This window comes from Pyrgilauda ruficollis, unplaced genomic scaffold (genome assembly GCF_017590135.1).
Source record: "Pyrgilauda ruficollis isolate IOZ18807 unplaced genomic scaffold, ASM1759013v1 scaffold24, whole genome shotgun sequence".
In the NCBI taxonomy this organism is placed as follows: Eukaryota; Metazoa; Chordata; class Aves; order Passeriformes; family Passeridae; genus Pyrgilauda; species Pyrgilauda ruficollis.
The window spans coordinates 11,765,849-11,791,442 of NW_024523648.1; the positions used below are offsets into that span (position 1 = coordinate 11,765,849).

At 41.6% G+C, this 25,594-nt stretch overlaps 1 protein-coding gene across 3 annotated transcripts in view; it reads left to right on the top strand.

Moving 5' to 3' along the window:
- The first annotated feature begins 1,592 nt into the window (after window positions 1–1,592).
- SYNJ2 (synaptojanin 2) overlaps window positions 1,593–25,594 on the top strand; it is a 65,445-nt gene continuing 41,443 nt past the window's right edge. The window contains exons 1-4 of one of the 3 annotated variants that reach the window (XM_041470039.1): window positions 1,593–2,310; window positions 11,350–11,436; window positions 19,583–19,853; window positions 22,255–22,480. In XM_041470039.1, the coding sequence (XP_041325973.1) occupies window positions 2,190–2,310; window positions 11,350–11,436; window positions 19,583–19,853; window positions 22,255–22,480 (705 nt within the window). In that variant the 5' untranslated portion in view covers window positions 1,593–2,189. Of the gene's footprint in view, window positions 2,311–11,349; window positions 11,437–19,582; window positions 19,854–22,254; window positions 22,481–25,594 lie in introns of those variants that run through there. The other 2 variants (XM_041470038.1, XM_041470040.1) reach the window with 2 other exon arrangements.

A 25,594-nucleotide genomic window follows, 5' to 3' on the forward strand; every position in this document is an offset into this window, starting at 1 on the left:
TTTGTCATACACACTTCATCTGAGTTTTTCTCTCACATCCTTATCTCGTCACAATGATTTGAGGTGCTAAAATATACTATTCCAGGTGCACCAATCCTTTCTTCTAAAGTATTTTACCCAACAAATCTGACAGTAACCTCTTTATTAACAGTCCTAAATTGTCTGTTCTTGGAAATTGCAGTGAAAAGAACTAACGACAAAAATTACTAAGGAGTTAAAACACAGGCAAGAGAGGGACATACACACATCCTCCCAGTGAGAGCTTGTTCTCATGATGGAGTTTAAAGGGGAATGTGAAGAATAATTCCTCAAAGGCCAACACACACACACACACACAAACAAAGAGTATGGAGTTTTTGCTGCTATTTTTAAACACAAAAGTGTATGATCCAGGGCAACTTTTTAAGGTAATGTGATACAACTCTCTTGGGCAGCACTGAATAAGTGATACTTTTAAGTATTTCATCTCAAATGAGCACTTTTCTCTAGAGAAAGAGTGAAAGATGTCAATGACATAAACTGATTTCTGGTCTGCCATTCACAGTGGGTAGCTGTTAGAAAGGCATCCCTTTTCTGTTTAAAATTGAGCATGGTTAATCTATGTTCCTACATCCTCTAAAACTCTCAAACTTTGAGCTATGTACTCTCTTGCATTTTTCATCCTGGTCACTTAATTTCTACAGTATCTGGGTCATTTATTTTGCTTTACCCAGTACTTTTCATCTCACCCTACATACTATAATCAAAGTTTAGGATCGGGGCGGGGAGGAAGCCCCATGCAAACACCAACAGCACTTTCCACACCAGACCCTTTCAAAATGCTTTTTTTAAGGAGGCACCATAAACAAACATAAAGTCAATCTCCTTTCGGAATTACTGCTGTTTATAAAATAAATAAACCAGATGTGTGTGATAGAAAGACAGTAATCTGCTTTTCAGTTTTTTTCCATCACGTTCAAAGAAGGCAGGGACTGTGACATTCCACCTGGCAGCGCACAGCCACGACCGACCTTCTGAACTTAAACGTGAGACAACAATAACAGACAGTAGTTTCGGCACTTTGAATTTCGCAGTTTTCTCTACATCTTAATTCAAGCTGTAATTCGTGATGTTAAAAAAATAGAATTCCGCGTGGTTTACCCGTGTATGAATAGGACTACACGTTCTGCTCGAGCTTACAGAGAATTTTTCTCTCATCCGAACACACTGGCGTACCTGTGCCTGCCTCCTCAATCCACTCCTTCTCGGTGAACTCCGGGGAAAAAACCAGCACTCACCCTGCACAGACTCACCAGGGAATCGTGATGGGAACCCTGCAACACGTGCACTGTGCCTTTGCCCGAAACTCTTTATATCGCGGGACAGCAGTCGGAAAGCAGCCCCGAGGGGAGCTGCCTGCCAGCGGGGAGCGGCGCCGGGATCGCGGGCGGCCGCTCCCGCAGGAAGCGGGAAGGAGCGCACTTCTCCCCGGGCAGCAGCCGCGCCGGCCGAGGGAACAACTCCGGCGCCTCAAGGCGCTGCCGGGCCGGCCGCGCTCCCGGCGGCTCGACGGCGACCTTCGCCACCCGCGGGGGTGGGGAGCGGCACTGCCGGGCCGGGGCGAGCAGGGCCGGGAGCAGCTGGGCCGGGAGCGGCCCGGCCGGGCCGGGGCCCACAGCGCCCCGCCGGGCTCGGCAGCGCGGCCGCCGCTCCTCCCCTCACCCGCGGGCAGGGCGGGGGGCAGCGCCCCGCCGGCGGCTGCTACCTGTGCCGGAGGAGGAGGAGCCGGAGCCAGAGGGACAAAGTTAACTGGAAAGTTTACCGTGGGTGGGAAGAGAAAGGCGGAGAGCAAAGGGGAAGGTCGCTCCCGCCCCGCCGGCCGCAGCCGGGGCTCCCCGAGGAGGCGGCCTCAGCGGCGGGTCCGCCCGCGGGGGCCGCTCCGCTTCCTTCGCCCGGCGCTGGGCGCCCCCGCCGCGGAGGCACTCGGAGGCCTGCTGAGGTGACCGGCGAGCGGCAGCGGGGCACGGCCGCCCTCCTGGCTCGCCTCCCCGGGAGAAGCGGCCAGGACCGGGGACGGGCGCCCGGAGAGGCTCCCGCGGGGCTGCCGGCGGCCCCCGAGCGCCGCGCCGTGCGCCCGACGAGACGGCGGCTCCTTCGCCAGCCCCTCCACCGGGACCCCTGCGCTCTCCTCCCCGCGGCCGGCGGCTCCCATGGCTCTGAGCAAAGGGCTGCGGCTGCTCTGGAAGCAGGAGCCGGGGCCGAGCGCCCTGCTGGAGGCGCGCGGCCGCCAGGACTGCCTGTTGCTGGAGGCCGGCACCGTGGCGGCGCTCAGTAAGTGCGGGCGGGGGCGGCCGTGGGTGCCCGTGGGAGCGCGGAGCTGGCGTGCCCGTGGGTGCGCACCTCGGCCTGGGAAGGGACGCTGGGGTGCGACGGCGGCTGGCGATGCCCAAGAGCATTGGGGCACTTTCCTCCGTGTCACGGAGAGAGGAAGGGGAGCGCGCACACCCGCCTCCAGTGGGATGCTGGCTGCGGAGAGCGTCTCGCCTCACTTACACCCCGACCTCCAGCACGGCTCTCCAGGCACGGCCACTTGCTGGCGCATTTGGGTGACCCCCGGTACGTGCCGTGCATGGAGGGTTGCCCAGCATCTCCCGATCCGTGTTCCATCGCTGCTCTGGGTATCTTTAGCCTCCTCACCAGCAGCCGGGGTAGAAGAAGCAGGAGAGGTCACTCGGCTAGGTCCCAGCACAGGGCACCTTTAGTATACAAACTTATCCCCTACAGCCTTGGCTGCAGAGGAGGGACCAGGTAAAGAAATCAGGTCCGCTGCCTCTTGAGGAAGTTTCTACTCCGCTCCATCAGGTGCTAACCACCAGTGAAGACAGCCAGCTCACAACAGAGATGTTTTGGGATGACTGACTTGAGATTTGTCTCCCCTAAAAAACTGCTGCCTTCTTGCTGTGCTGCCCCTGTGGTTTGAACGGTGTTTGGTTACTTGAGTGTCTGGCTCTTACTGAGGAGTCTCATAAACGTTCTCAGGGTTGTCTCACCTTGTGCTTTTGGTACTTGTTAGACGTGAATTAACGCAATGCTGATGTCGCTAATGTTGAGGCAGACACAGAAAAATGAGGTGACTGCGAATGCAAGGGGCAAAAAGCAATGTAGGAGAACACATGCTTGTGCTGTGTTCTTAAATTGTTTTCTGCATAATACCTGTGCCTGCAATCATGCTGCTGTTCACAGCATTGTAGGAGTCCGTGTTCAAGCAGCTCAAACTGTTGTAGGAAGATCTGTGATTTGCACAATGTCAGTCACAATGTCACCTCAGGATCTGGGTCCACTGAATCTTCCACAATGCACATTGGCAGGACATGCAGACTAAAATTCTTGATTTTTAGGTCTTAGGGACTTGAGGAATTCTGAAAGCCAGAAAGATCATCAAGGGGTAGCTGATTTTCTCAAGATTAGTTCTGATAGTGTGAAAATTTTGACCAGTCATGGAAAAGATGTTATTGCCACACTGTAGGGATTTTTGTTTGTTTATTATGTTTTATTAGAGTTCCATATTATGCAATATTTTGGGGGTTCCGTTTCTTGTGAAATTCTTTGGTAATAGTGGACATAAATGTGTTACAGTTTTCTAGAGAGGGGTTTTTCTGTCAGTTTTCAGTGAACTGGCAGTGAAAAGTCAGTTAGTACTGAGCAGCACTTTACTCACTTTCCCTGAAACCCTAAAACCTGTTGACATGAAAACTTTATATTAAATATTAATGGAGTTTGGTCTGTATTTTGTTATTCTGATAAAAATCTAAAGCAGCTCCACTTCCTAAAGCCAATGTGCATGAATAAAATTGAGAGTTCAGTATTCACCTAGCCAGCCCTGAGCCACCTGTATGATCAGTGGTTGGAAAGACTTGAAATCTCACTAATTAAAGGAAGCATCAGCATAGAGTAGTTTTTTCTCCCCCAGTGTTTCCATCCCCCATCTGAATTGCTATGCCTGAAATGATGTAGTGGCTGGAAAGTTGCCCAGCTGAAAAGGGCACCTGGTGGTGCTGCTCAGCATCCATCTGAACATGATCCAGCAGTGTGTCCAGGTGAACAAAGAGGCCAGTGGCATTCTGGTCTATCTCAAAATAGGAGCGTGTCCAGAGAAGGACAATGGAACCAGAATGGAAGGATCTGGAGCCCAAGTCCTGTGAGGAGCAGGTGAGGGAGCTGGGGTTGTTCAGCCTGGAGAAAAGGAGGTTAGGGGAGACCTTATCCCTCTTTACAACTGCCTGAAAGGAGGGTATAGCCAGGTGAGGGTTGGCCTCTTCTCCCTGGTAACAAGTGACAGGACAAGAGGACATAGCCTCAACTTGCACCAGGAGGGGTTTAGATTTGATAGTAGGAGAAATTTCTTCATGGAAAGGATGGTCAGGTGTATGGAAACAGGCTGCCCAGAGAAGTGGTGGAACTACTATGCCTGGAAGTGATCCAAAACTGTGTGGATGTGGAAGCTGGGAAACATGGTTTAAATGATGAACACAGTGGTACTAGTTTAATGGTTGGGCTCAATGATCTTAGACACCTTTTCTAATCTTAATGAGTTTGTGATTCTATGATTATAGAATTTATACAGTCTCTTAAAATGTGTTAGAGGAATTCTAACAGTAGTGATTTGTGTAGGGTAAAAAGCCTGTTTGCCATGTCTTTTGGAAGTCATGTCTTGAGATAACTGCAATCTGTCTGTGTTGGCATTCAGCCCACTCCATGGTAATAACTTTGTCATTTTATTTCATTTGATTCCTCTATTTCTTCCTGGGTTGGTTCCTCAATTGTAGGAAAAGCTAGTTTGTCAAGTGGAGCCTGTTTAGATAACTTCTTCTGTTTATGCAGCAGAGGACCAGAAAAGGAGGGAAAACCAGTAGTAGGTATTGTGCTGGTGAATTTAGAAGAATTGTGAAGAGGAAGCTTCACAGCAGGGTGGTAACAAAAACAACATTAATTCTGTTTTGTTTGACTTGTCTTTAGGTTGTTACTAACCATAGAACATGACAGTGGGAGGTTAACATAAACTTTGTATATGTGTGGTTTCAGACATGCTAGTCCTAGGATTGCGTTAGTTTTGGCCTCTCTGTCTAGTTTTCTAAAATAAAGTTCTTTAAAAATTACATACCTGTGGTGAGAAGGAGTTATGCAACTGTGTCTTATGCAAACCTCTACACTAAATAAAAGCAGATTGATAAATACCTGGAGCACTTAAGTTGTACAGCAGTTTATGTAGTTTTGCAATTGCACCCTCATGTAAACAGAGAGGAATAATCATAGATGGACAGTGAAGGCCTGAGAAGAAATTTTAGTCATTATTCTTTTTTTCCCCATAATTAGCAAGTACCTCTGCCCTTGAACAGGCGTGACATCTGCACTTGCGTAAAGTTTAATTGCTTCTATAATAATTTTGTGCTAGAAGAAATTTAAATGTTGAATTTAACCTAGTTCAAGTGGCAGAAGGGAGTGAGAATTGTCCTAGAATTAGTGTTACAAAAAAAGAAATCTGAAAAACCACACACTTGTACAGAATCAATAAGGCTATAAAGCTCTGGCAAACTTCTCATTAAAATAAACACTTTCAAATGTGTAAGCTAGCAATTTGATGCTGTCTTGTGAATGGATGACTTCATGTTTTTTCCTCTCTTGATATCTTATAAAGATAATGATGACAATTTTAGTCACAAATTGATTATGTTTCATAATTTCCTTACTGCATACAGAGATTTAATACCTGAAAAATATTTTCATCCTTGATATCCTTTGCATCCTTTCCAGTAGTGGAAAAGTATTGTAAAGATCTCTAATTGCCTGAATGTCAGCAATTTATAAAATGAGAATACTTGTCCTGTAATGGAAACCTAAACTAAAAAACTTTTGAAAAAATCAAGAAATCAGAAATCACTGCAGGAAACCTAGTTGCATATCCCTAAACCTCTTAATCTGTATAGTGATGTGATATCAACAGAGCAGTTTTCTGTTCTACTGTAAGTTAAATAGTATTTCTGAGGATGGGAGTTTGTTTTCCTTCTCTCATGATGTCACTGTAGGGTGGAGGGTAAAATTCACTGCTTTGAATTGAATGACACATTTTGCTTCAAGCTTTTTATTTTTTCCCTGTCCAATGGCAGTCCTAAAGCTTTAGTCATCTCCAGAAGGATGGGTGACAGCCTGAAACAATTCTTCCAGGAATTCTCTGAACTAGAAGATCGATATATTTTGTGGAAGAAACCTAGAGTCATGAAGGATGAAGAAAAATTGTCATTGATTTAGAAATTTTTGCTTAATACAACAGGGAGTATAGATAGAGATGCTGTTCCTAGTTTAAACACGTTACAGTTTCAGTGGTTTACAGATGAAGTGAACTGCACAAGGTAGTTCTGGACTGTTGTCAAGGCAGTTGCTAAACTAAACTAAGACTATAGTGCTGAAAATATGGTGATTTAACTTTTTTCTGGCAGGTAGTTTCAGTGAAGAGCTGTCAACAGGAGTGCTCTGCTATTGAATTTCAGCATAATAATATGTGTATGGAAGGGCAGAGCCAAAGGGGCTGCAGAGTTCTGAGTTCTTTTTTTTTTTTTTTTTTTTTTTTTGCAAGCTCTTTGATTCTGCAGCTGGTTTTATGAAGGATGTTACATCACCTGTTATGTTAAATCCTAAATGACCATGGTGTCTGGAAAGTACAGAAGTTCAAAGCTGATACAGTGTGTATTTTTGCCAATATGTCTGAGGTTATTCCTGACTTTTACCCACAGATTTGGAAAGTTAGCCTTTACTAGAGACAAACTTATATAGAGTTAAGTTATGCTCTGTGGAGGAGCTCTGTGCCTCCTCTGCGGCTTCAGTTGCAGGTGTGTGTGTGGTTCTCTGATGCAGCAGACTGAAATCAGGCTAAAGTCTTGCAAAACCAGGAAGTAGCAGTTATTTACCTGTGCATATTTTCCTTCTTTTGTGCAGAAGGCAGTTTGTGTGCTGTATGTACATTAACTGTTTACAATTAGCTTTGGTTTTGTATTTATGTGAACAACTGAGTGGTGTGTGGAAATCAAGCACCAGTGCTTGTGTAAGTACTGTGAAGGTATTTCTAAGCACTCTATCCAAAACAGTGAGCCCTCCACCATGGCTCATTTCTACTCCTACACCAGAATATTCATACAGCTAGCACAAACTTCTGTGAGGTTTTCTGTAGTTTAGTGGTGTTCAGACTTTTCCATTTGTGGCAGCAGTCTGTGGAGCAGGAGTCCTGTCTTCCCTGGTTATGCTGGCACTGGGCACTTGCAAGCTATTTTTTTTTTCTCAGGCTGAACATCCCTGCTTTAGATTGTAGGAAAAAGTGTGTGTTGCAATTTTTTCACTACTGTCAAAATGCAAACAGAGAAGAGGGAATATGTGTTCGTGTAAGTGTAGAGTGTTGATTACAAGACTTGTTTTCTATGCTAGGAGACAAGTAGTGGTTGTGAGGGATTAATTCTTTGTAGTGGTTATGTCTGTAGTGACTGCTGCAAGTTTCTATGTAAATATGAGTCAGCTATGGCAGAAACCACATAAAGATAATGGCCAAGCTTTCGAGAAGTCACTTGGGGACTATCCTTTTATTTTCTTGACTGCCTGCAGCAGCTTGCAGCTGGCCAGTAGAAACCTGGTGGTTTCATTAATCCATTATTTGATTGTGAGCTGATGTATTCATATATGCACATGCAAGTATGCAAACATTCTCTCTCACTAGGAGGAGATTGTTCTCAATCTAATATAGAAAACCAAGCAACTGACCTTTCCAAAATGCCAATTTTCTGGTTTGTTTGTTGTGTTTTCAACCAGAAACTTATCTTATTAGAAAATTGGTGAATACATTGCTTAATGTTTTAAGTGTTTGGATTCTCTTAACTGTTGCTCTAACCACAAACTTCTTCCCAACTCTGTACTGCTTGGCCTATATGGTGTTTCTGAATACAGTCTGACTTTCATAATGCCTGTCTAGCTCAGATTGAATGTGAAAAGGAAGATTTTAGAGGTGAAAGATATTGAAAATACAGTAAAGTACTTGCTTTATGCTAAATGACACAAATAAAGTCATCCCATGACACCAACCCTATGTTTCTTAAAGTACTTAGAAATATGCTTCAGATTACATTTTTATAGCAGTACCTACAGCCAAGCAGGTGACTATTTCCAGAATCAGGGTGAAAAATCACAAGGGAGAAACAGAATCTATAACCCAGTCTCAGACTATTTTTTTTTCCACGAACTTTTCCTTAATTTTTATCTTGAAGTTGCAGGTATTACTGTGTCTGTCCTTAGTGTTGGACTTGGAATTTTGGTATTTTTCTCTACCCTCTTACTCCAGTCACTGACTTTTCTGGAGTCCATATGCTTGAGAGTTGTGCTGATTCTTGCTGAAGTCTAGGGGTTCAGCCCTAAGGAGGGATTGAATGAAGGAAACTGCATATGTTTGGCCAGTTCCTGCTAGATGGTAATTTGAAATTGCAGCTTTTAAAAGCAGGAAGTCACAGTTGGTCAGGCATATGGTATAATGTAGTTGTATGTCTTTTCATGGTGTGGGGTTTTTTGGCTCTGAAATATTTTATGCATGGAAAAGGTCACTTTTAATTGATTTTATTGCAGCTTGGTTTCATTGAATTATTGCATGCCTCTTGTTTTACAAGGGTTAAAGTGTTTCATAGAAATATTTCCCTTTAACTTTCTTCATCCAACAAAGTAGCACATAAGTTTTTTTCTCTGTGTAGCCATACTCTTTCTGATTCTGACTCGTGTCCTAGCATTCCTTGAATGCTCTAGGAGATGTTTTAGGTTTTGATGTCAGTTATTTGAGATTTCAATGAGATTTTGAGAATTATAAATACTTCTTTTTAATAACAGGATATGAACCTGGCTCAAGCCCTCTCAATAGTGTCCTTTGTGCAACACCAAAGAGTTTACCAGGACAGGAGACTTCAAATTCCATTGGTATCTTTAACAAAGGGAATTTACACACACCACCCCCCCCCCAAATGTGGTCCGTAGACATTAAAATGTTCTGGTCTCTCTCTTTGCATGACCCACAGCTGTGTCTGGCGTGTTCCTTTCCTGCTCCTTCCTGCTCCTTGCTCCCAGGCAGCTCTGCTGGTGCTGCTGTCCCGGCTGATGCTGCTCTGCAGGCGCAGGTTCTGACACGTGGCCTGCCCAGAACAGCCGTGTTTCTGTACCAGGACTGCGGAATCGCAGCTGTTTGGCTGCGTGTTTGGAGGAGTGCTGTGCCGGGAGCTGACGGGTGTGTGATGCCACTGGCATGACCTGGGAAACTCCAATGGGTTCCATACATGCCAGTGGCAGGTACTTCTTGCCAGTGGTGGAATGAGCTATGTGTTGCCTAATTCTATGCTGAAATAAATTCCATTCTTTTGGACTGTGCTCTTACCAGACACTTTTAACAGCCAACTTTCCAACTTGTAATTCTATTTTGAAGAGCATCGCCATGCTTTTGAAGTGACTTTTGAAATGCTTTCAGGTTGTGCCTGACCTGCAGCTTTATGAGCTCTCGCATCTATCTCAGATCTGAATCTCTTGGTGTTTCCCTTGTTTTAGATTTCTTCTTAAAGCTGAAATATTTGGAGTAAGAAGTTTGGTTTTGGTTTTCCCTTTTTATTTTAAAGTAGCCCAGTTATTTCAATGTAGACAGCTTTTAAAGGAGGGAACAGATTTAAGAAAAAAATTGTCAGTATATTGTTGGCGCTCTTTTCTGCTTAATAAAGATGCCATGGAAAGTGAAACATCACCTTTTTTAACCTGCTTTTTTTAATACATAAGAAAGCCTTGACAGGGAGGTTTTTTCAAAGATGGAAACGTTGTTAAAGTCTATCTAAACTAGTTTTGTGAAATTGCTTTTTTTAAAGTGCCTGAGAACTGAGCTTGCGGAGTCTCAACCCTTAAAATGTGCCATTACTGAGTATTTAAATCATTATTGTCCAGAGATTTATGTTACCCAATAAAAATAACTTTATCCTCTGTCTGCTGCTTATGCTTTGCTTCACTGGTGTGTGTGGTATCAACGTTTTGCTAGTTTCTCCTGATTTTCTCAGTGTTCTAAGAAAGTAGAGTAAGTAAGTTGTGAAACTATGGTAGTAAAAACACAATTAAGAAAGAATTAAACAAGTCTTCTTTATTTGTCACAAGTCCAAAAATTGAGATAAACATGTTTTAATTACTCTTGGGGGTTGCCTCTCTGAAGGAATTTTGCAAGAGGAATTGTCCTTCATTTCACTTCAAAGTGTCAGCTATATATGGGATATTTATTTGTTTTCAGTGTTTCTCACTGAGCTTTTTGCCTCGTGACATTTATGAAGAGAAGTCTCTGTCTTTGCTCTTCTATCATCCATTGCAAGCAGTTCAGTTTGTCCTTTTTATACCCGGAGGTTTCAGGTTTTAACTGCTGAAGTTAATTAGGAGCATAAGATTGCATATTATTAGCAAATCCCTGAAAGTACTATGTTGCTGTTTATCTGTAGTTCAAGAAGTAAAAGGACATTTGCAGGTTACAGTATGTTTTCCTCATTTGGGAGATTAACCTTACTCCTTATTGGGAAATATATACAAAATGCAGACTTACTCATTCAGGAAGTATGCTGATTTTATGCTAAAGTAGCCAGTGACAAGCTTGATCTGTGGTCTGGCTTAATATCTAGATGTTCAGTATGTGCCCATTGAATTTGCTTGTTGCAGAAATGCACAAATATAACTCGAGCATCTGATCCTTTATTTACTTAATTAACTAATTCTTACTTCACTAAAATGTGTGTAATTCCTCTTGAAATCAACATCTGGTGTTGTGTCTACATCAAATCATGTTATCTTGCATAAAAAAATTCCAGTTCTGTCTGGAATTAGACTGAGAGTCTGGAAGTATAAACTCTCTCTTTTTGTACATCGAGACATATCAATGTATTATCATCAAGATATTATATTTTAGCTTATGGCAAAACTTGATTGTTGTTCTTATTTTAGAACAGTGTAAATTTTACATGTGCTCATGTATTTCTTTATCTGACTGATGTGCCATCTGTTCCATAGAATAAAATTGTTACTAACGATCAGGTTGATTTGAAAATAAAGTGAGTACTCTTTTTTCTTCTAGGGTGGTGTGTGGAGATGTGCTTTTCTGTCCCATCATATTTTAATCTCTATGGTTTTACAGGATTTTAACCCTACCTTTGCACTGTAGTCTTGTTGACTGAAAAAAATCAACCTAGGTAGCATTGGTTCCTATGCAATAGGAATAATAGCAACCTGAAAATTTAATGAAGACTGGATAACTAATTTCCTGCCTTTCTCTTTGTTCCTTAGCTCCAGAAGAAAAGGATGCAATTAAGGGACAGTATGGAAAGCTCATGGATGCTTATGGCTGCTTAGGAGAGCTTCAGCTTAAATGTGGTAAGTCACCATCTGTATGACTGAGATTATAAAATGCCCAGACAATGCTAAATGACAATAAGTGGTCTAATTTCTTAAATTGTGAAAGCTAGTTGCACTTCGTCATGTACAGTCTGGAAAATATCTGTTTCTTTCTCTATTTTGGGCCAAAACCATATCACTGAATGATGGATGGATTTTTTTCTTAATTTGTTTTGTCTGACATTCTTAGCTGCCTGAAGATAATTGCCATTCTTCTTTCCCTACCACATTTGTCCAAGGCAAGCTATGATTGCTTAATTCTTCTCTTCTTTAAGAATCATGTTTAGACACTGATTATCATGGTCATCTGAGAGTACAGTACTGCAGATTGCCAGTTCTTGCTATAATGCCTAATTGCCTTTAATCATTCATATGGATAAGGATTTGCAGAAGAAGGCCTCTGGCTTTAATTGGTATAGTAAGGAATGTTTATTGTCATTTCTGTAAATTTTGGTGCCATTTGGGAATCTTGATTTAGCAAAGGACTTGTTATTACACTGCCTGCAGGAATGTTAATGGAAATAACATGTTTTAAGAAGAGAACTGCAGTGATTGATTTGAAGATGATAGGGCCTTACACAGTGCTTAAAAATCGCAGATGATTTAGATGCATCAAAAAGCACTGTACATGTTGTTCCCGGCTTGGTACAATGAGCCCTAATTTTCACTTGGAGAAATGACAAGACTTTTCCATATAACTTGATGCTTGGTCAAGGACTCTACCAAAGGCAGTAGTGGTGTGAGCACTGGTGTATTTAGGCCAGTAGATAAAACTGTGTCATTTTATACCCTGCTTACTATTTTGCAGCCTGAGAAATATGACTTGAAATTGACCTGAAGAGGCAACTGCAATCTGAAGGATTTTTGTGTCATAATTTAAAACTGTAGGTCCATCTAGTCCTTTTTAATGAGTGTGGACTTTTTGTTTGTTTTGTTTCTCATGGAGTTAATTAGACATTTCTCTGGAGATTTATATCAATTTACTAATGTAATTTAAAGTGGAGGAATCATGATTAGTTTTTCTTGGCACTTGGGTCTGTTTTTCTTCATAGAAGTCTAATGAATCCTCTTGTAGTAATAAAGGAATGTAACTATTTAATTCAATCTCTTCAAGCTACAGATAAGGGTAGTTTTTCTATGGGGTGGGAACCAAATATATCCAGTTTTTGTCTTCATGTTAAAAGGTGAATGATTTCAAATAGGGTGTGAAATATTCTCAGCCTTACTTTTTCTCATGCCCTTATTTCTTCTCAAACAACATATGCTTAACTTCAGTGCTCTGAAAGTGTAAGGGTTTTTCCTTTCTGAGCTTTGTCACTGTACCTGTGCCTTGTCCTAGCATTAGATTACAAGTTCTGGTACAGGACTTGCTTTGGAAGGGATTGTTAAAATTCAGTGAAAAGTCAGAGGGTCTGGCTGTAATGGTAAGTGAAGGTAAGCAACCATTTTCTGCTTCTAAATATCTTTAAAAAAGCAAAGATACATGTCTGCTATCTCACTATTCAAGATGTAGCCTGTTTTTGTCACAGTCTGATTTAGACTTTCCACCTTACATGTGAGTTCCATCCCTTTAGCTGTTGCTTATGTAAAAGATTAACACTACAAAGAAGTTGTACTGGGTTTGTGTAGCAAGGTTTTGGTAGCAGGAGGGGCTGCAGGTATGGCTTCTCTGAAAAGCTGCTGGAAGCTTCCCCTGTGTCCAATGGAGCCATTGCCAGTGGGCTCCAAAACAGAGGTGCTGCTGGTCAAGGCTGAGCCCATCAGCAACAGTGGTACTGCCTCTGGGATAACAGATTTAAGAAAGGGGAAAAAATCTGTCCAGCTGAAGCTGGAGAAGGGCAGAGTTAGAATATGTGAGAGAAACAGCTCTGCAGACACCAAGGCCAGTGAGGAAGCAGGGGCAGGGGGTGCTCCAGGTGCCTGAACACAGATTCCCCTGCAGCACAGGCTGCAGACCGTGGGGAAGCAGCTGTGCCTCCGCAGCCATGGAGGTCCATGGTGGAGCAGAGATCCACCTGCAGCCCATGGAGGACCCCATGCTGGAGCAGGGGCATGCCTGAAGGTGGCTGTGACCCTTTGGGAGGCACACTGTGGAACAAGCTCCTGGGAGGACCTGTGGACCCATGGAGAAAGGAGCCCATGCTGGAGCAGGTTTGCTGGCCAGATTTGTGACCCTGTGGGGGATCCACCCTGGAGCAGTTTGTTCCAGAATGCCTGCACCCTGTGTGAGGGGCCCACACTGGAGCAGTTTGTGAAGAACTGCAGCCCGTGGGATGGAGTCATGCTGGAGAAGTTCAAGGAGGACTGTCCTCCATATCTTCATGCTGGAGCAGGGAAAGAGAGTGAGGAGTCCTCCATATGAGGAGAAAGGAGTGGCAGATATAATGTGTGATGAACTGATCACAGTACCTATTTCTCATCCCCCTGTACCACTGGAGAAGAGAAAATTTGGAATAAAGTTAAGCCTGAGAAAAAAGGAGATGTAGAGGAAGGTTTTGTGCTCACTGTCCTACTCTGTTTTGATTAGTGATAAATAAAATTAATTTCCCCAAGTTAAGTCTGTTTTGCCCATAACTGCTAAATGATCTCTGCCTGCCCTTAGCTTGACCTGTAAGCCTTTCATTTTATTTTTCCCGCCTACCCAGCTGAGGAGGGGAGGGACAGAACAGCTTTGGTGGGCGCCTGGCATCCAGCCAGGATGAGTCAAAGGACCACAGGAATGCAATGTAACTTTTTCCCTTTTTGTATAATGTATTTTAGCAGCTACTAACAAAGGCATAATTCGCTAGCTCTTCACTGAGCTTCAGTGATCACATAGACTTTGTTCAGAAGTATCAGCATTTTTTCTTACTACTGGAAACATGCAGACCGTAAGTATTAAATTAACTGAGAGTATTTGTGAAAATACATTCCACTGGGATATTAAGAGTATATTTGTAGAGCAGAAGGGGAAACTTTTTGCCAAGACATGAAAGATGTCTCTGAACATTTTAATTAATCTGTAAATATCGCTACTTAGAAATCCAAATAAATCACATTGTATGCCTGCCAAAATAGATCATGCTTTTCACAAAAAAAGTAGATGAAATATGTGAAACTGACTCACAAAGTTAATCTTTCCCACCAGTAATAACATTCACTTGTATGTACTTATGTCTGTTAACATGACTCACTATGTTCTGCTTTCTTTTGTGAGATGGATGGCAGCAGAATGAATTGTACAGTGTCTCTGAGCTGTACCTCAGCCAAGACTTTGCTGCCAAAGAAGATCTAGCAGTGACAAATACATCTTAAGCAAAGTGTTAAAAGAGCTGGCTTTACAGTGTTTTTTTCAGATACTGTGATGTCAGGAACAGATGCACACATCAGGGGATATTTTAACACCACCACCACATAGGTTGTTTGGTTTAATACAGCTGCTGTATTTGGGGAGGCATTCTGAATTCATGTGAGTGTGTATATACTCTCACTCTTGTACATATATGGTGTATAGTTGGAAGGAAGACATTTCAAAGGCTAAAAGGACAACTAAGTACCTGTCTTCTGTTCTTTTTGCACATATCCTAAAAATGTAGTTGTATTTAGAAAAAAGAGAAAGAGGAGTACCTTTAAGACTGCAATAGTAGTTTGGAAAGTCTTGGCTCTTTTCATAATTCCGCTGTAGATATACTCAGGAATTTTCAGCTAGGTGGTTAGAATGTACTGCTCTGCTGTGTTCTGTTGCTATTTTTGAAGACAGATGAGAGGTAAAATTGGTTTTTAGTGGACTACAAAATGAAGTGGAGTATGTGTGGAGTGGAGATGGAAAAGTCTGAGGGAACATAAGGCAATGGCATGACTGTGATGGAATGGAGATAGAGCAAAAATTGGAGAAAATCCATTTTGGAAAGAAAAGGCAGTCTTAAGTGAAATAGTTGCAGTTGAGAAGGACAAAATAAGAATTGAATATTGACTCCTTTTTGCTGTAGCTCAAAATAGGGAATATTGAAATCTTCCCCTAAGCTGCAGGGGAAACAATTGCCTTGAGTCATGTAGACAGGTTAAATACAGAAACTGCAGCTTATTATTGTACAGTGTGACGTACCAGAACTGCATTTCCTGTTCAACTTGGATAAAGGCAGTTAGTTTCACAAGAGCATTTGAAAAAATGGGTGGAAATTATTATTGTCTTGTTTCTGTGCTAAATATTCTTCATCCTCTGCCTTTCTTGTGCAACCTAATAAAACAGTATTCAGCACATATCACTGTGAGCAAAACATTTCTTACATTTCTTCATAAGTGTTCTTTACAGATTGTTGTAATGATTGATAGCTGTAATAGAGCAAAATAATGATCTTGGTCACAATGCATGAACATTTGTACCCATTTATCTAAGATCAAAGTTTTGCCTATAAGCTTTGAAATATAATTATTTTTTTTTTTAGTACTGTATGTGGGTCTTGCTTTTTCATAGATATGTTGCTGTAGAAAGCATGACCAGTAAGGAACACATCACTTCTTACTCTAAAATGATTTCAGAGATTTCTTTAAAACATTCCAGATTGCATCCCAAGGACAGGAAGGACATTTCTACAGTTGTGACCTTCAATTGCAGTTTTTACATTCCTAAATCACTTTCATCTATGTGTACAGTTTAGAAAAGCTAGTATGAATCAGGATTGTGCATTAAACTACTTGTGTAAGTTAAAGGAGAAATAAAATTCTTATTTTCCAAAGCATGGGTATGGTAAATAGTCTACAGCTGATGTGGCTGGTGATTGGTTCCAAGTGAAATTGACTTGATGATGCAACTGCAATCTGAAGGATTTTCATGTCATAACTTAAAAGTGTAGGCCCATCTAGATGTTGCTGGTAATAAAAGGGAAGACAGGGAAAGCCTTCTCTGTGTGTAGCTGTATAGCTTAGTGGTGAGCAATTTCTTACACCTTAATGGAAACATGACTAAAAGATGAATAGCAGAGCAGTGTTTTGGCAGCATTAATTCTGCTGTGCGAGGTTCTAAAAGGGTGAAAGGTTGACAGGAGCATTACCTCTGTTCAGAACCCCATGGCTACATCTGTGCTGTGAATAAAATGGACAGGACACAGGCACAGAGCACTGTCAATAGGATATTGTGATTAGCTTGTTCCCTGTGCCAAGAGGGTATGCCCATCAAGCAGGGATCTTCCTCCTGCAGACAGTGCAGTGATAGCCCAGATCTGGTTCCCAGGAACACTGTCCAAATACCATCTGGAATGAAAGTGATATCAGAGGATGGGGCTTGGGACTTTTTTCCAAGGTACTGAGTCAGAGAGATTTGTATTAAGCTAGGACTGTGATGTTACCGGGTTTTTGCATTGTCTGTTTTGAAACAAATCCTGAGTGATTTAAGCAAATAAGAGAAGTTAGAGCTGGTCTGAAGGCCACCTCAGCTCACAGAGCAGCCTGGGAGGACCAAGTAGCAAAGCAGGCTAGCTTTAACACACCTTAAATCTCTCTTTTCATCCTTTCTCTCCAGTTTCTGGGCTGTAAGTGTGAGCTCCTTTGCCAGCCTCTCTCTGTTCAAAGGTATTATGAAAAGTGTGTGGTGGCTGCTGTGTAATTTGGAGTACTTAGAGAGATTATTCTGTGTGAATAGAACCGTAGAATGGCTCGAGTCAGAGGAGACCTTTATAGACCATCTACTTCCACTGCCCCTGTCATGGGCAGGGACTCCTACCTCTAGACCAGGTTGCTCGAAGCCCCTTCCAACCTGGCCTGGAACACTTCCCAGGGGTGAGGCACCCACAACTTCCCTGGAAAACCTGTTGCACTGTTTCACTACTCTCGTTGTAAAAGATACCTTGCTTATATTCAATCAAAATTTTCCCTCTTTCAGTGGAAAACTGTTGCTCCTTGTCCTGTCACTACAAGCCCTCTCCATCTTTTGTTATAGGCCCCCCTTCAAGTGTTGAAAGGCTGTAATAAGGTTTTCCCCAAGCCTTCTTTTCTCCAGGCTGTACAACCCTGACTCTTTCCTGTGGAATTACTGCCCAGTGGTAGAAAAGTATCACAGCTTTAGAAAACCAATCTCCTTATACTTCAGAGACAATGCAATACCTTCTCAGGTGTGATTACTTTTTTGGAGCTTTTTAGCTAGTGATTTAAGGGAGTAGAGATGCTGGACCTTGGAGTGTGTAGATGAGCATCCCATTTGGGGGTGAGTGGCTGAGTGGAGAAGGTAGTAAAAAGAGTTTAAAGTCTCTGGTAAGCAAAAGCAAGTTTCTAGTCAAGGCAAATATTCCTATTCAATTCCTTCTTGAACTAGAGGATCATTCTGTTTAGATCCAGTGATTTTCCACTGGTTGCAAGCTCCTCAAAGGACAGAACCACAGGTAACAAGCCCTGTATTATTAAGTTTTTGTTCTCTTTGGCTAATTTAATGTTGACTTTCTCATTTGATCTCTTCTGAACCATCTAGGAAAGCTTAAGGTCACCGAAGGCAATGAAAGTACTTGTACTCTTTGTCTCAGCATCGCTCCCAGGCAGCTCTCCAAGTCTTTCACTGCTGTTTTTTTGTGACTAACAAAGCTGACGGATATTAAGGCGTGCTAATAGTGTTTCTATGTATTGCTTCCAAAGTCTCATGAGTGAAGTTTACTTTGAGCTGATCAGTTTTGCATGGTTTCAGCTAAGTCACAGAAGCTTTTAGCCATCCTGAGAGGCAGCTAACTCCTCCTAACCCTTTCTGGAGGCTGCAAGGCAGTATTTGGTCTGCTATGAACTCTCGTGATAACTGATGTGTCTCCTCCTCTTTATTCTTTATATTTACACAAAGTCATGTGCAAAGGAGGAATAAACTGTCAGTATTTCTAGCCCTCTGCTGCAAAATCACAAGCACAGAAAACATACTTCTTGAAAGCACTCAAGAAGGAGAACACGGCGCAGTGTTGTTACAGAAAGAAATGTGATGAACAGAGCTTTTTAGTAAATACCACCTACACTGGCCTTTATACAAAACTGGAGTCAGCAGAACAGAATGAATAAGATCTAATCTCCCACCTTGTCCTGCCATTCCAGTCCCACGTGCCTACACAAATATTCTGGCCCTGCTGAAAACCACCCCTAACTCCAGCTTCTGTAGCCAGCCTGTTATCTGAAAGCAAGGACTTTTACTGGTGTTCCAGAAAAATAATAGCTGTTATGTGAGAGCTGGTGTGCATTTTCAGACAGTGGGTCACCCTGGAGGGTTGAAAAGTGATCCTAAGAAATGTTCCCTTTTGCTGTCTGAAGCCATACTGTCCCAGATTGTCACTGTGCCCTTAGCTAATTAACTTGCTCTTGGCAGGTCAGCTGTTGGTTCTGCTGTGCTAAATTAATAAATCCTGGCTCATTTCCACGTTTTCTTACTAACGGGAGTGACTAGGATGACATTGTTGCCATTACAGGCCAATTTAAGTGAATCAAGCAGTTTCTTTTTAGCATTTCCAGAAAAATTGTTTTACTGTTTCTTAATTATCATTTCAGAGAGAATGAGCAGAGGTTGAGATGGTTCTGTGTATGAGAGATCTGATTACAGTTAGGTTCTTAAGCTCCAAATTTTGCTTTTAGTTTTGGGACCCTAAAGTTCAGCTGCTTCGTGATTTCACAATTATGGCAGCTGTAATAGTTTTAGTGGTAACTGAGGTTGTCATTGAATCATGTACATGCTTTAGTGATAGAAAAAAGAAAATCTCAAGAATTGGTAATACTGAAATTTTACGAATTTTCATGTCTGAACATGCCAAGCTTCAGCTGAAGCTGGTAAAGAATCTGAATGCTGTATGTTCTGTAGGGTGGTGAAATTGATTTTTTGAGTATTGTTCCAGTGGTAAGCACTTTGCTCTTCATAAAGTCAGTGGGGAAAGCACACTCTAGTGCAACAAAGGATGTCGATGGATAAGTGTTATGGAATATTGTGCAATTGCAGCCACTTATCTGCAGTTAAGAGGAATTCAGAAATGTGAAGAACGTGGCCTGCATGCCTGTTTTTCCTGTTTGTTCTTTTGTGAAGCAAAGACGCTGGCCTCTGCTGGAGCCCTGTCGGCATTGCATGTGACAGGACTGATGAGTAGCCGAGTCCACCTGGATGGAAATAACCGTTTTGTAACTGTCTGTCACTTTCTAGGTAACACTCGGCTGCACTTTCTGGTCCTGGTGACAGGCTGTACGTCGGTGGGCAAAATCCTGGATGCTGAAGTTTACAAAATTACTGCAACAGATTTCTGTCCTCTCCAGGAAGAAACCAAGGAAGACGAGCGCGTTACTGCCTTGAAGAAAATACTGAACTCTGGGATGTTCTATTTCTCCTGGCCTAATGCAGGCTCAAACTTTGACCTGACTGTGCGGGCTCAGAAGCAGGGTGATAACAGCTATGAATCTGGTAACTCGTTCTTCTGGTTAGTACTGCATGTTATACCCTGGTCTTCTGTTGTCCCCACCTGTGTCTCATTGGTCAGACATTCTCAGAGGGAAATGAACATTTGCATTTCAAGTCCATCTCCTCTCATTTCATTGACATGTCCTTTTACAGCGCAGGTGGCTTTAATGAATTCATGGTAATTTGTGTTTAATTAAAATTAATCTGATAGTGAAGTGCAATTATAAAATGACATTTCAGGCTTCAGAGGGGGAAATACAAGATATATATTGCTCATACTACAGAAACGTCTGTCTGTGTGTCATGAATAGTTTCCCCTGCAGTCCTTTTTAATAATTTTCTTTAAAGTTATCTAATGGAAACCTGTGCTTGAACTGTTCCTAAATCCCATCGTTTGCACTGAAGTATCTGTTATTGTTTAAAAGTATATGTTTAAAGTCTGTAATTTATTGTTTCAGTAATGTGCACTAGTTTTTATGTTGAAAACATCAATATTAATATGTTTACAGCTCAGTGCAAACATAAGTTGCACAAAAGAAAACTCCCACCATACACTGCTCTGTGCTTTTTACTTTCTTGTGCTTATAAAGCAACAAAAAATTATCTCGTATTGTGGTAAGTATTGGTTGAGGGGAAAGGAGAAAACACAATGCTGGGTGGATGTAATTCAGTTTGTTTGCTTTGCAAGTTTTGGCATAATACTTGCATTTCTATACCCTTCCCCACCCCCGCCTCCTTCTTTTTAAACAAAAAGTCACACAGCAGGCATAGCTGTTCTGGAAATAAATGAGGGTTTGATGTAGGTGGAAAATAACTGGCAGGGTTAAATGTGAATGTACTGCTAGAATGTGCATTGAGGCTTGTGGCCCAAAGTAGGTGAATATTAAATAAGCAAAAAAGTTCATAATGGGTCATAAATTAACATGAGAGAGCAGTTCAGTTAGGCTAAATAATCTTTCCAGCTATGATGTGATTTTGACTGATGAGATCTAGTGGGTTGACTTTAAAACTGAAGAAAGATAGATAATATATACTTGTTTTCAACTGTGCTAATGAGGCATCCCTCTCCAAAAGCTCACCAAGCATTGTCAAGTCAGACAAATGGCAGAAATTAGTTGTACTCCAATGATGAGACTGCTAAGATGTCAATATCCCATAATAAAGAACATTTAAAACAACTCTTTTTCCCTCTACTGTCTTTTGGCACTCTTCTTCTTGAAAGATATTTGCTGCTTCTGCCTAATCTAGAAGTAAATTTTGAAGAGTTTGTATTCTCCAGTACGTTGTAGAACAGGGAAAAGTGGTGACAACATCACATTTAGGGCAAAAAGATGCTCCAAAAATTTTTATCTTGAGGTATTTAGATGGGAAATTTCAGACAAAAAATAGATGCTTGAGGAAAGTAAACAATGAGATAAATAGTTATAGAATGAAAAGTGTAAGATGACCTTAGTTATAAGCAACACAAACTGCCTGTTTAATGAACTGCAACAACAACAAAAAATTCTACTGGCATTTGCCTGAGTGAGGACTTCCTATGCGAGTAGAACTGGGAGAAAGAGGTGGAACAGATAGCAAAAACTGAGCTTAAAAAGAGCTAAATAGACCTAAAAAAAAGAGCTGCTTTTTCCATTACATATTTAGATTAAAAATGTAACAATGCCTTGCACCTTTTTTGGTAAATGCTGTACTCTGAAAGAACAATTATTCAAGGGTTTCACTCTCTTTTACAGATCCTCTATTGAGCAATGCATGGTCATAAAAGATATTTTCCTGGCCATTCTATGTGACTAAAGGCACATTTTGAAACGTGAAGTAAAGAAAAACATCATAGTAGAGGAGACTAGCATAATTGTTAACTAGACATGATAGGTTTCTTGAGTTGTTGATCTTGAAGGTTAGAACAGATGTTCCTCTTCATTTTAGTAGTACTTTTTGCAATATCTCCAGTGACTTACAGATCCAGTTTCTGCTTGGAATTTTTTTTCTGAAAATCCTGGTGGATTTTGAACCAGTTCTTCATCATGTAGTGAATGCTAAGGTCCAGGCAGTACTCTTCCAAAAAAGGTAATTAGCTTGACATCATTATAATTTGTGAAAAGATTACTAAATATAAATTTCTGGAGCTGAAAGAGGTGACATTTGCATCTGAATTTATAAGACAGGTACAAGATATAAAGAGAGCACCTTGGCGGTAGCTATGTGGTTAAAATTTGCCATATTCAGTTCACTGTAGTAGTTCACAAGGGTTTCTTCCTGAATATTTCTACCCAAACTTCCTGGGTTTGGGTAGAGATAAGGTACAGCAGAAAAGGGGTCATAAAACATTAATTGATTAAATTAGTGTTTGTTGTCAGGTGGCACCCATGCCCATCTGTTTGTTTTATTCAGTAATGTGTGTATGTTGTTGAACCTTTCAGGAACCAGCTATTGCATGTGCCCTTCAAACACTACCAGGTGAACTGCTCCGACTGGCTGCTGAAAGTGGTCTGTGGGGTCGTGGACATTCGCACTGTTTATGCTTCCCACAAGAAAGCAAAAGCCTGCCTCATCTCTCGCATCAGCTGCGAGCGAGCTGGCGTCCGCTTCCACGTCCGAGGGGTCAATGATGATGGACATGTGTCTAACTTTGTTGAGACAGAACAGGTAAGTGCATGTATCCAATGGCTTTGCATCATTTAGTCCACTCGTGTTTAATTGGGGCAGAATTTTCAACGAGAATTAAAGGAACTCAGCAAGATTTTTTTCAAGAATATTTAAAATGTTATTGCATGGCAGATCTGTTTGTTCTTGTCCGTTAAGCATTTCTTTGCAATCTGCTCTTTGTTTCTGGCTTTTCCATTCACACGGTTTTCACTTTTCATTTTTTTCCTGAGTGTGAAAGTCTGGCCATTTGATACTGTAGTGAAATGTAGACAAGGGTTTTTAAACCATTCAGGAAGGTGTCTAGTAAAGGTGCTGGGACCTCATCTTTGACTAGTAAAGTTCACTATCAAATTATCTTTCTCTAGTAAAAAAAGTGTTGAAAAAACAACATCTTCTCAGAGTCAGCTAAATTCCAGTTCAACTAATTTTGGAGGAGACTGCTTTTATATTCCCCATTGGTTTGTGGGGGATTCTCTCCAATGTGAGGTGGTATGGCAGTTTTTATACATATGTGGTAAAAGCCTCCAGCTAATGCTGAGACAAATTATGTGTGTGAAATGCATTCAGCAGGCTCCCTTGATTGGCACAGCCAAACAAAACAACTGAATCACTTGGTTTTATTGCACATGGTTTAGCTTACTGCCTTGAAAGTCGGTAAAAAGCACTGAACCATGGAGAATCTGAAATCTTCTGTGCCAGCTGAAGTGAGTGCTTTCTTACTCAAGTAAAATCACCTTTTCCTTTTTGAACTGACTAGCAGTCAGAACCATCATACAGAAATGGATCACTGCATAAACAGAATAGACAAATGGTTGGTAGTTTTCAACAAAGAACAGGGATTTGCTCCTAGAATTTGGTTGTTTTCAGCATCTTCTGGGCATATCTACAGAGCTGCATATGTGGCTTAGATTGTGTATGTATGTGTCTATATATGTAGGTGCATGTACAATGAAAGTAGATTGCTTATGTGATGCTCATAAGGGGAGCATGAATCAGTGAGGACAGCATGGAGATCCTTGAGCTGTGTCATTGGAAGCCTGTGCCTGAAGGCTGAGGAAGGCACCCCCTCTCAAAGGTGCCCACACTTTTGTGGGCTGACAGCACTAGTATTTCCTCACAGCAATGTGTGAATGTAGCAGCTCTCACCCAGTGAGCTCCTTCCTGTTATTCCACTGCATGAGCCAGGCATGCCTTCAGGCAACTGTTTGTCCAAAATCCAGCCATGTTTGGGTACTTTCCACATTTCCTCTAAGATGTTGTCTTCGTAATACAGCTTTGACCTTTACACCTAGTTCTGCCTGAAGATATGTGTAGAGCTAGCTTAGATTTGACAGTGCTTTCATCCTCAGGAGGATGCCTGGAGGAGTTGCAGACTGGTATTCCCCAGCCTGCTGGTGAGGTTTGATTCCTAAGAGGTGCTCAAAGTATGGCCAATGTTAAACGTGTGACTTTCTGTCCAATGGTCAGAGTTCTCTCTGGGGATGTGAGTGGCTTATTGCTCATGTCCCCCCTTGTCCTGGTTTTCCTGCATTTTCAGGTAGGCTGACAGCTTGCCACTTAGTGTTCAGGCTCCCACAAATTCTGCTTGTTGAATGTGAAATTCTTCCCCTGAAGTGCTTGGGTCTCTAATGTCAGCCTCCAAATTCTCTACTAATAATTCTCTTGTGTGCCACTGCTCCAAACCAGTTGCAAGTGAAGTCTTGGAACATCTACACCTTTCTAGAAAGTCTGTCAGTGCATTGGGAGATACAGCTATGTCTGCTTACTGGAAAGTGGAATTTTCCTTTGGAACCTGGGGACAGAAGAAGGGAGATCTGCCATTTTAGGTGATACCTGGTACATTCTGTTATTTTAGTTGAGTATCTTCTTACGAATATTAGTGCAAAGGACTAATCCTGTTTTTTTACTCAGGATTTGGAGAATGTTCTCTTACTGAAATGCAGGGGAAAGAAAGTGTTGGAAAGGGTTCTCAGCTTTTTTTCAGTGAGTCTCACATTTGTGTCACTAAAATTAGCAGTTGACTTATTATGGGAAATACTTCTGCTATCCTGCTCACTAGGTGGGTCAGAAGTAACTCATTTTATTTTGTTATATTTCTGGAGTACATCGTGTTACAAATTATTAGCATGAAAAATAAGGTGGCCTTTGCATTTCAGCAGAAAACCTGAGGATTGGCTCCTGGTGAGTGGCAAAACAGTACTTGATTGCTTATGCTTCCCTTAGCTGGGTCTGGGTCAGGCTGTTCGTGGGAATTGCTGTGCTTTGTTCCCATTCAGCCATATGCTGAAGTGGGAAAATTGAAGGCTTTTGAGTGTTTTTTTCAACTGGATAAGCAAAGGTGCTTATCCAGTTGAAAATGGCTTTAGGGTGAAAGGCTTGAGCAGGTTCAAAATTATAACAAGAGTTTGCAGTTTTAAAGGGTTGTGTGTTTTTGTTTGGTTTCAAAAACCAAAGAAAAGAAGGCTGCTGTTACTAATGGTGCTAAAAACTAGTTTTACCAAGCTGCATGTCCTAAGAAAGCAAAGTTGGGCTAACCACTAGGATGCCTGAGATCCAGTTCAAGCTGGCATCCCCTTGCCGTTAGGAAGGAAGAGTCCAAGAATAAACTCTCTCCTACTTTCATAGTAAACGACTGACTAATCTCCTGTGAGGTAATATCTTGGCTGAATAACATTTTGTTTCCATTTGCTGGAGCCTGTACAGTATAACAGCATGTTGGCTATGTGCTTTCATGGATAAATAGCACCCTAGGATTCTAAAAACCCAGGACTTTTCCCCTCTTTGTAGGAATTGCTTCTAACATTTTTCTATTTTAGAAGAGGGAGAAACAATTAATCTTATCTCCAGGCAGCTCTTTTATGCATAGATGGTATGCTTTTGTCTCCCACTGAGTTAGCCTTGTGGCATTTCAGCTCTGCAATGAGTCATTTTTTTGTGGGCTCACTTAACTGCTGTGAGTCAGAAGAAGGGGGGAAAAGTAAAATACCTTCACTTTTTCTTTAAAGAAAAGAATAACAACTTATAGTATATCTTTAAGCTTTTGATAATTTGGCTTTTGTCTTTATGAAGAAAGAAAATATTGTAGGAAACACTTAAGGACAAAGAAAATGAAGA